The 13362-nt window shown below is 49.0% G+C and overlaps 2 protein-coding genes across 2 annotated transcripts in view; both read left to right on the plus strand.

Annotated features, from left to right (window-relative positions):
* The window catches only part of Batf (basic leucine zipper ATF-like transcription factor), a 44691-nt gene extending 34608 nt beyond the window's left edge, over positions 1-10083 (plus strand). The window contains exons 4-5 of the mRNA XM_060387881.1: positions 8409-8515; positions 9965-10083. Coding sequence (XP_060243864.1) covers positions 8409-8515; positions 9965-10001 — 144 coding nt within the window. The 3' untranslated portion in view covers positions 10002-10083. The remainder of the gene's footprint in view (positions 1-8408; positions 8516-9964) is intronic.
* Positions 10084-12156: 2073 nt separating this feature from the next.
* Flvcr2 (FLVCR choline and putative heme transporter 2) overlaps positions 12157-13362 on the plus strand; it is a 58185-nt gene continuing 56979 nt past the window's right edge. Inside the window, exon 1 of the mRNA XM_021634171.2 lies at positions 12157-13248. Coding sequence (XP_021489846.1) covers positions 12472-13248 — 777 coding nt within the window. The 5' untranslated portion in view covers positions 12157-12471. The remainder of the gene's footprint in view (positions 13249-13362) is intronic.

The raw sequence follows: 13362 nt of genomic DNA on the forward strand, positions 1-13362 counted from the left end.
ACTTCTTATAAGGAAGACCACCTCATTCTGGCCAAAATTAACCCAGTAGCTTCTTGGTCTAGCCCTCAAAAGCTGCCTCCAACATTCACAATTTGTACTGAAAAATCCATATTAGATATGTATTTCTGTGCTGGCTAGTTTAATGTCAACTTGACTCAAGTTACAGTCATCTGAGAGGAAGGGACCTCAATTGGAAAATGCCTCCGTAAGATCAGGCTGAAGGCAAGCTTGTAGGGTATTTTCTTACTTGAGTGATTGATGAAGGTGGGCCCATTTTGGGTGGGACATCCCTGAGCAGGTGGTCCTGGGTTCTATAAAAAAAGAGTTATGCCCAAGTCTCTCAAACCCCAAAGACCTCCAAGGAGCTGATTCCTATGCAAACACAGTAGGGTCTTAATCACAAGCTCAAGCTTGGGCCCACATTGCCATGCAGTGGTTCTCGAGTGCAGAGCCCCGAGCTCAGGGGCAGAAGGGTTTTTATTGGGGTTTGAGCAAGGGCCGGGAACTCCCAGCTTAGCAGTTACACGATTGGGTGACATTCAGTAAGGGGAAGCTTGTTAAAAAGTGACTGGCTAACTAACATAACTAACACTGGGTGAGCCATCTACAGATCTCAGGAAAGTTAGGCATTTTCTGTACCATGAATGTTCAGTACTACGAGGTTGGTGGGCTGCCCAGCACAGATGCCCACCCTGAGATAAGATACCTTCCCATTCTTGTGGTTACCTCCAGGCCATTCCTTGGGTAGGGACTTTTATGGTCTTGTTCCTGGAACTGGTGACCTACAGCCTAGTTCCTAGTTCCTGGGACTGATGACTTTTTTTTTGGGGGGGGGTCAGCCTGGTCCTCTCAAAAGCAGACTGAACAAGCCATGAAGAACAAACCAGTAAGCAGCACCCCTCCATGACCTCTGCATCAGCTCCTGCTTCCACGTTCCTGCCCTGTTTGAGTTCCTGCCCTGACTTCCCTCCATGATAGAGAGTGATGTGGAAGTATAAGCCAAGTAAACCCTTTTTCCTCCACATTAGCTGCTTTGGGCCATTGATTGTTTGTTTTTATCACAGCAATAGTAAGCCTAATTAGGACAGAAATTGTTACCACAAACATGGACATACATGACCATGTTGTTTCTGGAAGAACCATGGAAGAACTTTGGAGCTTTGGGTGAAAAACAAACAAACAAACAAACAGACAAACAAAAAAGTGAGTGGTTCATAATGTGGTGAGCTGTTACACAGGAGCCGGGAAGAAAAATGCTGAGAAAAATGCAGATGATGGAAGCCTGGCTTGAGAAGTTCAGAGAAAAGTCTGAGAATTACTTAAAGATTATCAAGACAGGGTTTCTCTGTGTAGCTCTGGCTGTCCTGGAACTGGGTTCGCAGATGAGATTGGCCTCAAAACTCAGAGATTCACCTGCCTCTGCCTCCCAAGAGTGCTGGAATTAAAGCCATGTGCCACCCAACCCCTCATCTCCCTGGCTGCATATTTGCTATTTTGAATTAAGATTCTGTGGTTCTGGTCAGCTGGGCAAAAGAGTCAGCTGTAATTAACAAGACACTAGTACCATTGAAGTGAAACTGGGGCAGTTGATGATGGTTACCTGGAACTGAGAAAATAGCAGCGATGAAGAATAGATCAGCATCACTGAGATGTTATCTTCTGGGAAGTGTTTCCGGAGAGTCAGCACACATGAGCTGTGCTCCAGAGGTGGCCAAGGTTGTGCCTTGAGCTGACAGCCAAATTTGGTGGTGTAGGAGTCACCCAGGCGATACTGGTTTTGAAGGCATGAAGGAGGTCATGGAGAGCAGCTAAGGCTTGGCACTGGGAGAGGTGAGCCTCAGTGTCAGTTAAAGGCCCAGGCCTGAAGGGGTCATGCAGAGAAGTTGAGTCTTGGCACCATGAAGGGAGCCCAGGAGAAGCTACTGGTGAAAGTTCAGCCCGGTTGCAGAAGACCCCGGCATTTTGGGCATTCTAATACAATGGGATGACCACCAGGAACAGCATCAGTGATGAGTGGAGCCAGCTGGAGCCTAGAAGTCAAACTGTGTGTATTGCAGAGGGTGTAGCCAAAGAAGTGACCCTTTACTAGAGCTCAGAAGATTGTAAGTGAATCCTAGATACTGGACTCTGAGTTTTTTTACACTGTTAAGAGTAAGTTTTGCTTAGATTGTGACTATGCCCTGGTTCTTCCCTCTTTTTTTTTTTAAGATTTATTTATTTATTATATATACATATTCTGCCTGCACCAGATCTTATTATAGATGATTGTGAGCCACCATGTGGTTGCTGAGAACTGAACTCAGGACCTTTGGAAGAACAGCCAGTGCTCTAACTTCTGAGCCACTTCTCCAGCCCGGTTCTTCCCTCTTGAGGTAAGGAAGCACTTAATTTATTTTTTTATTTTACTTGAGCCTACAGTTTAGAGACAAACATTTAAAAAAAGATTTTGAGCAGGGCGTGGTAGCACACACCTATAACCCCAGTGCTCTGGGAGGCAGAGGTAGGTGGAGCAATGTGAATTTCAAAGCCAGCCTGGTCTACAAAGAAAGTCCAGAACAGCCAAGGCCACACAGAGAAATCCTGTTTTTGTGTTGTTTTGTTTTTTAAAATATTTTATTTTTATTTATTTAACTTTATTTTATGTGCATTAGTGTGAAGGTGTCAGATCCTTTGGAATTGGCTTTACAGACAGTTGTGAGCTTCCATGTAGGTGCTGGGAATTGAACCAGGGTCCTTGGGAAAAGCAGGAAGTGCTCTTACTCACTGAGCCATCTCTCCAGCCCCAAGAAATCCTGCTTTGAAAAACAAAACAAAACAAAACAAAAAACCAAAGAAATAAAATCCCATATATATATATATATATATATTTTTTTTTTTTTTCATTCTATCAGTTTTGTTCTTCTAGAGAACCCTGACTAATACAACTACATAACTTGGTGGCCATGGTGATAAAATAAGCATGGTGTTGGTAGTAACAGCAGTAAACACACCCAATGATGTGCCCCATGGTGGATTTTTTTTTAATACTTGAAATATGTAAATCAGCCACCTAAACCACCGATTTCTTTTATTTGGGGGTAGACCCCATATAACCCCCAAATGCTTGAAGGTCTCTATAGGCTCTCTGCTTCCCCTCAACAAAACACACATGAATCCATCAACTTTTGGCAGTAGGATTCCAAGCATTTATAAACTCCCAAAGCATTCATGGACTCCAATGTACGAACTGTCCCTCTGTCAACGGAGCACTCTCTCAAAACTGAAGGAACACAGTTTCGGACAGAAAGCAGGACACGGGGTACACAGCACTGGAGTGAAATCCCGCAAGAAGCTTTGTGGCCACCACAGTAGGGTAAGCCAGGCAGCAGAGGAAAACACTCGACACAAAGCAGGATCTATGACTCGGGGCCAAGTCAGGTTGTCAACACAAGCCATCAAGGATGAGCATGAAGGAACAAGGATGAAGGCACAATGAGCTAAGGAACAGATGAAGGTAATCTGATGAATGCTTGAAGATAAATTATTAAAATGCGGAAGCTTAATAGGTTTTAAAATAATGCATTAATATATTGACGTGTCCTGTTGACAAATTGTTCCTATGATAAAGCTGTGGTCAAGTGTCCAGTGACCAAATGATCAGACCTTAGAGTGACAGCATGTAATACATTGAACAGGAGCCCAAAAATATGTACACACACACACACACACACACACACACACACACTATTTTATAATCTCTTCCATGCCTAACCGGATGCCTGAAACCCTATTCTTAGAACTTCATTCCCACGACTTTAGGTGTTTATTAAAATAAAATGCAAGTGCTTCCAGCAAGAAAAACACTTTGTCACCTTGGCCTTTCGCCTTTAATCCCAGCTCTCAGGAAGCGGAAGACTGTGAGTTTGAAGCCACCCTATTCTACATAGTGATTTCATGCCAGCTGGGGCCGCATAGTGAGACTCCACCTCAAAGAGAGGAGGAAGATGTTTGGAGAGATGGCTCAGCATTTAAGAGCATTTGCTGCTCTTCTAGAGGACGTGGATTCAATCCCCAGCTCTCACGTGGAGTTGTGCAGCTCCAGTCCAACGCCCTAGAGAATCCAACACCCCCTTCTGAACTCCAGGGGGCACTGCTGTACGCATGCACACAGATGTCCAGGCAAGCAGAACAGCCATGCCCATAAATGAAAGAATAAAAATACGAGAAGCCACGCCTAGACTCTAGGATCGCCTGCAGAATGCCTGTGATTGGAGACTCAGGCCTGGGCAGCCCAAGTGTAGGGGTGCTCCCAGGCCACACTCTGGCCACAGGAATGGTCCTTACAAAGGAGAGAGTGAAGGTGCGTGAAGCCCAAGGCTTGCCAAGGCACTGGAAAGCACAGCGGCCTCATTTAGTGGCTTGAGGAGGCGTGATGCCAGCAGAGAAAGATGACAAGGGACTTGGGACTCGCTGATTTTCATACCATTTGGCTATTGGCATCTCACGGGAACTCACATCCTGAATTTAAAGTAAATTCCCTGGCAGTTGGCATAGGGCCACATGTCTGTCATCCCAGCCCTGGGAGGTAGAGGTGGAGGATAAGGAATTCAAGGTCATTTACAGTGACTTAGAGATCAGCCTGGTCTATATTGAAAAACTGTCTCAAAAACTACATACATATGCGCGCACGCGCACACGTGCACACACACACACACACATCCCTCATCCCCCAGACATGGTTTCTCTGTGTAGCCCTGGCTGTCCTGGAACTCACTCTGTAGACCAGGCTGGCCTCACACTCAAAGATCTGCCTTTCCCTGCCTCCTGAGCGCTGGGATTCAAGGCATGTGCCACCACTGCTCAGGTTTTAAGCTTCCATCTGACAGTGGCTGAGAGAGTGGTAGGACAGTAAACAGCAGACACTTGCATTTATCCCCTTCCCGCAATACAACATTTCAGAATTATTAATAAAGTTATTAATAATGATACATTATTGAAATAATAATGAAGTTGCTAATCTCACCACCCATCCACTCAGATCTCCTAGAAACCCAGTCAGGACATTTATCCTGACTCCATCCTCATCACCCCCACACCATGGTTCAAATCCAGCCTCCTCCTTTTTCTTCCCATCCTGCTAGCTCTGTTCAGCTCATGAATCTCATTCTCACCTGAAGGACCTCAGCATCCTCCCGTGAGGTCTCTCTGACTTTGGATTCTTCCCAAAGCAATCAGAGCCATCGCTCCCAGCCTCAGAACGGACACCACCCATTTACTTTAAAGCTCCCAGTTGCTCTTCTTTGCAACTAAGATCCAGCTCCTCCCTTTCCCCTTCCCTCTTCTTTCTTCCTTCCTTCCTTCCTTTCCTTTCCCCTTCCTGTCTCCTCTCTCTTTACACATTCCTTCTTCCACCCCCACCTCTGTCTCTCACTTCTGACTTTCCCTCTAGCTATGCTATCTAGGTTCAATTCCAAAAACAAAGCAAAACAAACAAACAAATTTTCCTTCCCAGAACAGGGTCCTTGCTCATTGTCCTCTCTGACTAGGCTGCCTTTTTCAATTTTGTCAACTCTTAAGATCTCTAGCACATCCTACAATTAGAGCTCTTACTCTTTTTCTAAAAAGCCTTATGTACACACATGGGTACTTGATGGCATCTACCCTGTTGCCTTGACCATAAGCTCCCGGAAGGCAAGGAGATGAAGCTTTATTATATAAATGCAGGTTTGTTGGGAGCAGCGAGGGAAGGGGAGGGGAGAGGAAAGGGGAGTGCGTGCTGGGAGGGGAAGGGAGAGAGAGAGGGCAGAAAGGTGGGGGAAGGAGGAAAGGGCAAAAAGGGGGCCAAGGCACCAAGATGTCTGGATCATATAGTGAAGGGCCTCTGGGAGAGAAGCCCTGCCCCTAGGTAGAGGGCAGGGTATGGCAGCCACGCCCTGCAGCAGGTAAGGACTTTAACACCAAGAGCCTCCCAATTCCTGGCTTTGCCAGCCTCTGACTCAGCATGGCTCTCTCCCATGGCATTCACTGTGGTATCCTGAGACAATCTGCCCTACCGCTTCTGTGTGGGCAAGAACCCCACTTTTTGTTCTTTTCTGTACACCCAGGGCCTGACTGACCTGTGGGAAGTTACAGTGGTGAATGAATGAATGACTAACTCAGTTTTCTGGGCTCAAGTTTCATTCCCGTAAACATCATGGCGGAACCTGATGGTTCTCCGTCTGTATTTCCTCCAACATGCTGGCTCCATTAACCGCAGAGCCCTACCCAGTCAGCACCCCTTTGCTTTGTTACCCTGTACTTTTGACTGTGGCCCTGGCCATCAGCAAAGCTCTCTGCATACAGGTTCCCTATTCTGTTATGCAAAGAGGGCCTCACATCCCTAGGCTTTCTGTAGATTATGCAAAAAAGAAAAAAAAAATCTCCTTCCTCTTCAGCACTTGTGTTTTAGTTACTTTTTGGTTTGGTTTGGTTTTGGTTTTTCAAGACAGGGTTTCTCTGTGTAGCCCTGGCTGTCCTGGACTCCCTTGGTAGACCTGGCTGGCCTATCACTCACAGAAATCCCTCCTGCCTCTGTCTCCCTGAGGGCTGGGATTAAAGGCGAGTGTTCCTCCAATGTCTAGCACGTCTCATTTCATGAAGGGACATTTTTGTTTTTTATTCATTAAGAAGCATTTAACCTATACTAAACTTTGAGGCCACCTAAGGTAGGACTCCTCTGGGAAACGAGGCAAGAAGTCAGTCCCTAGTCCTCATGGAGCTAAACATGGAGCTGGGTTGGGGTTTGAAGATGGACGGGATAGGATCCAGAAACTTTAAGTCTAAAGTCAGTGAACCTTTACGAGTGAATGTGACAGGAATTACCATCAAGATGCACAAGCAGGGCGGGTCCAGCTCTGTAAAGCCCACCAGGGTGTGGGGAGGCTTCCTCATGGGGCAACTCCTGCCGTGCATTATAACGCATGGTGTGTGCAAGGCATACTGGGTCCATACTGCTGGTGGGAGCTGCAGGTGGGTCCATGTGTCTGGAGCAAAAGTGAGGAGTGGGCAGTGGTGGGAAGCATGTCCCAAATGACGTCAGAGAGGCCTTGTGCGGTAGGCTGGGGAGTGTATCAGGTGGCCACTGGAAAATTTGAGGCTGGGGAGTGACGGGAAAGAGTCTAAGAAAAACCCATCAAGTGGCCTGGCAGTAAGCTGGAAGAACTACGTACAATGAGAAGAGGGTGACAGGCCAAGAGAGGCCAAACCAAGATGGCAGCGATGGGAAAGGAGAGGAGGGGACCAGCGGAGCATTGGCAGTGATTGGGAGAGAATTCTGGGCAGTTCTCAGGCTCTGGGTTTCCTGAAGGGTAAACCTTGGAATGGCTCAGAAGGTGGAGGAAAGGGAACTGAGTTATAAATGGAAGAGATAAAACCTTAAAGATTAACAAGCTATGGGCAGATGACAATAGTGGAGAACTCCCTCTTCGTTGGACTAGGGGAAGGGAATGGGGGGAAGAGGAAGAGAGGGTGGGACCAGGGAGGTGTTGAAGGAGGGGGCTTCAATTGGGATATATAATGATTAAATCGTAATGGCATCTGATATCCTCTTCTGGTATGCATGACAACAAAGTGTTCATATACATACAATAAATAAATAAATCTTTAAAAAAAAAGAACTTATAAGTACGAAGATACTAGATGCAAAAAAGGTCAGAAACTAGTTAAATAAGATTCAGGAGTGGATACCGGGACTTCTGATGCCTCAGCCAGTATTGTGAGGAGGCAGCTTGATACATCTTTTGGAGAATACACCATAGCCAGGGAGGCATTCCTCTCTGCTCTGGCCAGGGTTTGGAGTCTCAAGTGTCCATCTTAACACTAACATTGTCAAACTCAGAGCTGACCACACCCTAGGCACCTCCTAAGGGTCTCTGTGAAATAACTCTATTAAATTTGATTCAACTTAACGGATTTATTTATTATTTATTTATGTAGTTTATTGTATGTACATGCTTACGTGCATGCATATGTGTGTTCGTAGGTGTGTGCAAATGTGTGTTTATGCGTGTGAACGTCAGAGGTTGAGGTCTCGTGTCTTCTTCAATTGCTCTCCACCCTAGTTTTGGAGACAAGGTCTCTCACTGAACCCGATTCAGCAAGACTAGCCAACAGTCAAGCCCCAGGAACCTAATGTCACCACTTTCCCAGTGCTGTGACTACGGGCACATGCTGCCTAGGCCCAGACTTTCACTTGTGTTTGGGGATCCAAATTCATGTCCTCACCCGGCACACTCCGTTAAGCCAAGCACATGGGAGGCAGAGGCAGGCAGATCTCTAAGAGTTTGAGATCAGCCTGTTGGGAGGCTGACATTTTTTCACTTCAGTTTTTGTGCTTACTGTGTCAAGCTGCTCTTAACCACCAGAGGGAAAACTTTGCTGGTATCCTTCAGGGGCCAGGCTGGATGGAGTTCACGGTTCCAGAGATTCCTTCATTCCCTGGCGATTGGGCTCAATCCCAAACCAGAGCCCTCAATCGGAAAGAAATCCCTTCCCTCAGGTATGTAGACCCATGTTCTTCAATGTGTGCCTGCAGATGCCTGTAGATGGGACACATAGGTAGAGAACACGTAGGAAGCTACTCAAGACATGTCTTTACGACAGATGACTAAAGAACCTCTCTGTGTAATATCCACCTAAAAGTTATAGAGCTATCTGGCCCCTGGTGGAAGTCAACCAGCAACAGTCACTAGCGACAGCCTAAACACCACTGTTCGTTTGTGGAGACAGGATTTCCCTGTGGAGTCCTGGACTCGATTTGTAGACCAGTCTGGCCTGGGACTCCCAGAGATCTGCCTGCCTCTGCCTCCAGAGTGCTGGGATCACAGGCATGCGCCACCAAGCCTGAGCGAATCAAGGGTGATTAATATTCATTGTTAGATGTGGAGGAATTAAGCCCTTCTTCCAAGATCCCAGAGAAGAGTAGAACTTCTAAGCAGATCCACTCCGGAGCACACAGCAAACCAGACCCATTCCACAACACAAAACAAGCTCAAATCTCAGGTTAGACCCTGGAAATTGCCACTAGAACACTGTTCTGAGAGCACGGCCAAGCTACACGGGGCAGGATTCCGCCTCATGGTTGTCTGTTCTGATGCTGATGAGCAAGGGAATCTGAAGAACAAGTCACACCCACACAGACTAGAGCACACACACACTCACACACAGAGATACACACCCCCACACTCACACACGTGTACACACACACAGATATATGCACACAGACACAGCACACACATACCACACATGTACATACATATATATATATATATACACACACACACACACAGAGACACACACACATTAGCCCACATGCACACACACATTCTCACACAGACACACACATCACACATACATGCACACATATACACATACTCACAGAGACACACACATCATGTACACATACAGACACACACCACACACACACACATACACACAAGGCCTCAGTTTCCATATCTGTCTAATGGAGAATATACTGTAAGGGCTGGCAACATGGCTCAGTTAATATAGTACCTGCTTAGCAGGAACAGGCGCTGGGTTTGATTCCCAGCGCTAAAGAAACCGTGTTTGGTGGCCCGTACTTGCAATCCCAGCACTTGGGAGTTGAAAGGCAGGAGGCATAAAGAGGGGGAGGCCAATGTGGGCTACACAAGTCCCGTCTAAATGAAAAGGGTAGTCTAAGAGTTTGGAGAGAGGTCATGCTCACCTCAGGAAGGGACCTGCACTCCCAGGAGGAGGAGGAGAACCCTAGAGAGACTGGAAGAGTGTGGGATGTCGAGTGAATACAGAAACCCTTCAACGGGCACAAGCTCTCTACGACTATCCCATCATGTAATGGAAATGCATGCTTCCAGCATTCTAGTCAGTGAGTTAGCGAAAATGCTCTTCTCCGCCCTGAGCCAGCACTAAATCTGGGGTCCTCAGATGTATTGATTTGTCTCCCACCCAGAACAGGCCCCCAGACCTCAGCACAACTGATTCCATGATGGGAGGACACATCCGGGCTATTAAACTCAGCACACAGGCAGGACCACCTGCCAAAACGAAAACAAAGACCTGATCCAGAGTCCTGGGGAAGTCTCTAAATGTTTTAAGCTTGCTTTCTGGCTTCTGTAGTTCTGCTTCTGGCTAACTGTTCTTGCTAACTGAGGCTAATAAAAACTTCTATTGGCTTAAACCTGTGTTGGCGCCATCTTGTCTTGTGGATACCCCCACAAAACCAACCCTCTCCCATTGATTCTCTTTTTAAACAATTATTATTATTTTATTGTTATCTACCTTTATGTCTGTGTATACGTGCCCATGTGTGCTGGTGCCTGAGGCTGGAAGAGGGTACGAGATTTCCTCGGAGTTGGAGTTACAGACGTTGGTGAGCCACTTAGCGTGAGTGGCGGGAACTGAACCAGGGTCCTCTGGGAAAGCAGCAAGCCCTCTTACATTCCAAACCATCTCTCTTCCCTGCCACCCATCCTTGAGTCTAATGTGCAACTCGAGTTGTAACCATTATTACCCCAGAACTTTAAAAGGTGGGCGTGGGAGGAGAAGGAAGCAGTGTTGGTTTTGTTGTTGTTGTTTTTCGAGACAGGGTTTCTCTGTGTAGCCTTGGCTGTCCTGGACTCGCTTTGTAGGACAGGCTGGCCTCAATCTCACAGCCATCCTCCTGCCTCTGCCTCCCAGAGTGCTGGGATTACGGGCATGGGGTACAGCACCCCGCTGGGATCTTCCCTTTTAAGGAGCTCTCTGGGGCCAGGCATGGTGGCATACACCTGAATTCCAAGCATTTAGGGGGCAGGAGGAACTGGAGCTCAAAGCCACCCTGAGCTACACTGAGCAACCCTGTCTCAAAACAAAACAAAACAAAAAAACAAAACCACCACCGGGTTCCCAGGGGACTCCCAGGCTGCAGCTCCAACTGCTCTTGCGTAGCTGCATGGTTAACAAGAATGATGAGAAGTTTGGCTCTTCAGGCCAACTGAGACCTCACAATAACTTGCTTCTAAGAGGCTTGTCTATAAAATGAGGCAAGAGGGCTGAGGGTAGCTGGGTGGTTTCAAAGCCTGCTGTGCATGGACATGCAACATACATACATACACACACACACACACACACACACACACACACACACGGGAAGCAATAGTTCTACGTCATAGAAGTCCCGGGATTCTCACACATGAAGTAATACATTAAGCGCGTTTCCAACAGTGCAACAAAATGCTAGCCTTTTGTCTGGACAGGCGACATTTCGCAGAATGAATAATCAGCCAGGGATTTTTTTTTTCTAACAGCTATTATTTCACCATCCACATTTTGTAGAAGAAACTGGGGGCCCAGAGGTGGTGTGCGGTGACCTACAGTTACGTTCCTAAATCGCTAATCCGGAACGGAACCGAGAGTTCGTGTTCTTTATCACTACGGATCCTCGGGGTTGTAGGGACCACGGCAAGCCAGCATTCCTCCCCTGCAGGCCTCGAAGGCTGCGACTAGACTCTCAGAGGATCGGCAGGTGGCAGCCTAGGACGAGGAGGCTTCCAAAACTACCTCTCAACGCCACGCCCCGGGCCAGCGCAGACGGCCACACTTCCGACAGCTTCTACTCCAGGCTGTGCTGGGCTCCCGGGGTTCCCTCGTGGGAGGCCTCCGGAACCGGTCAGAGACTAAACAGCCCTTTCCTTTAAGTTCATATAGGATTTCACCAAATAAGACTTTGTCCGCAGGGAGGGCCCCGAGAAAAGCAAGCTTTGACCAGGGACGCCGAACTATCACCCGTACAGTTCAGCACGAGAAGGGGAGAGAAAGTCGGGCATCTGCCTTGGATCACTTCCCACCCTGCGCGTTTTGAGGTACCCGGGCCTCAGGGCACATGCCCTGGCCCCCCGAGAAGACTCTGACCTCGGAAGGATGTGAGGAATCATCCAGCGATGTCCGCCGGGAGTGGGGGGACAACTGAATTTAGGGGCAGGGTGGGGGGTGGGGGCTAACCCGGGCGGTTTCCATGGTGCCCGGGACGTCGGGGAGAAATGCACCCCAAGCTATGGCGAAACAAGCGCCGTGCCCCGGCTCAAGAAGGCAGGGGAGCCTGGGTGGGAGGGGTTGCGGGGCGTGGGTAGCCGGGCAGGCCGGGGGGCGGGGCGGTCACGTGCGCCCGAGGGGGCGAGGCCCCAGCCTGCCCGGGAGCGAACCTAGCCGGCCCGGCCGCAGTTCAGGGAGCAGCCTCTTTCCAGGACGGTCAGCGCTTCCTCCGGACAGCCTGAGAGCGCGGGGCGAGGGACTGCGGCCGACCTGGGGACAACAGTTTGCGAGGGAGGGAGCAAGGGTTCCCAGGGACCCGTGAGAGGATCAGCATCTGAGGTCTCTTTCTCCGCGAACAGAGGCGCGCTCCTGGACAAGTGTTCCCTCGCCCAGTTCTAGGGGGACGGTCGTAGGGGTCAGCACGTGCCCGGGGAGCTCGCTGTGGTCATGGTGAATGAAAGTCTCAACCAGGAGGAGAGCAATGACAGCCCTAGGCCAGAGTCTGCATTCCAGACGGACACCAGCTACTCCAACCCTCCCAGCGACCCAGGCCATCTCAGTGTTTCCATCCATCCTAGCGTCTCGGGCCATCCCAACGTCTCCATCCATCCTAGCGTCTCGGGCCATCCCAGCGTCTCCATCCATCCTAGCGTCTCGGGCCATCCCAGCGTCTCCATCGACCCCAGCGTCTCTGTCCATCCCAGCAGTTCAGCACCCCCCAGTACCTTTGCTCAACCCAGCGGTGTGACGACCCAGCCCAGTAGCTCGGGTCGGGAAGGCAGCGTGATCAAGGTGAGCAAGCGCCGTTGGGTCGTGGTCCTGGTGTTCAGCTGCTACTCCTTGTGCAATGCCTTCCAGTGGATCCAGTACGGCTCCATCAATAACATCTTTATGACCTTCTATGGCGTCAGCGCCTTTGCCATCGACTGGCTGTCCATGTGCTACATGCTGACCTATATCCCTCTGCTCCTGCCGGTGGCCTGGATGCTGGAGAAGTTTGGTCTTCGTACCATCGCTATCACCGGCTCGGCTCTCAACTGCCTGGGGGCCTGGGTGAAGCTGGGCAGCCTGGAGCCTCACCTCTTTGCAGTCACAATGGTGGGTCAGGTCATCTGCTCTGTGGCACAGGTCTTCATCCTGGGCATGCCCTCCCGCATTGCTTCGGTCTGGTTCGGGGCTGATGAGGTCTCGACAGCTTGCTCCGTGGCTGTGTTTGGCAATCAGGTGAGTAGAGGACTTTGTTGGGGGGAGGGGGTTAGCTGTTCCAAAGAGAGAGCATCTCGCCATGATGGGGGCTATGTTAGAGGGTACCTGATTTGACCTGCTATGTAGGAAGCT

Source organism: Meriones unguiculatus, chromosome 7, assembly GCF_030254825.1.
Source record: "Meriones unguiculatus strain TT.TT164.6M chromosome 7, Bangor_MerUng_6.1, whole genome shotgun sequence".
NCBI classification, from domain to species: domain Eukaryota; kingdom Metazoa; phylum Chordata; class Mammalia; order Rodentia; family Muridae; genus Meriones; species Meriones unguiculatus.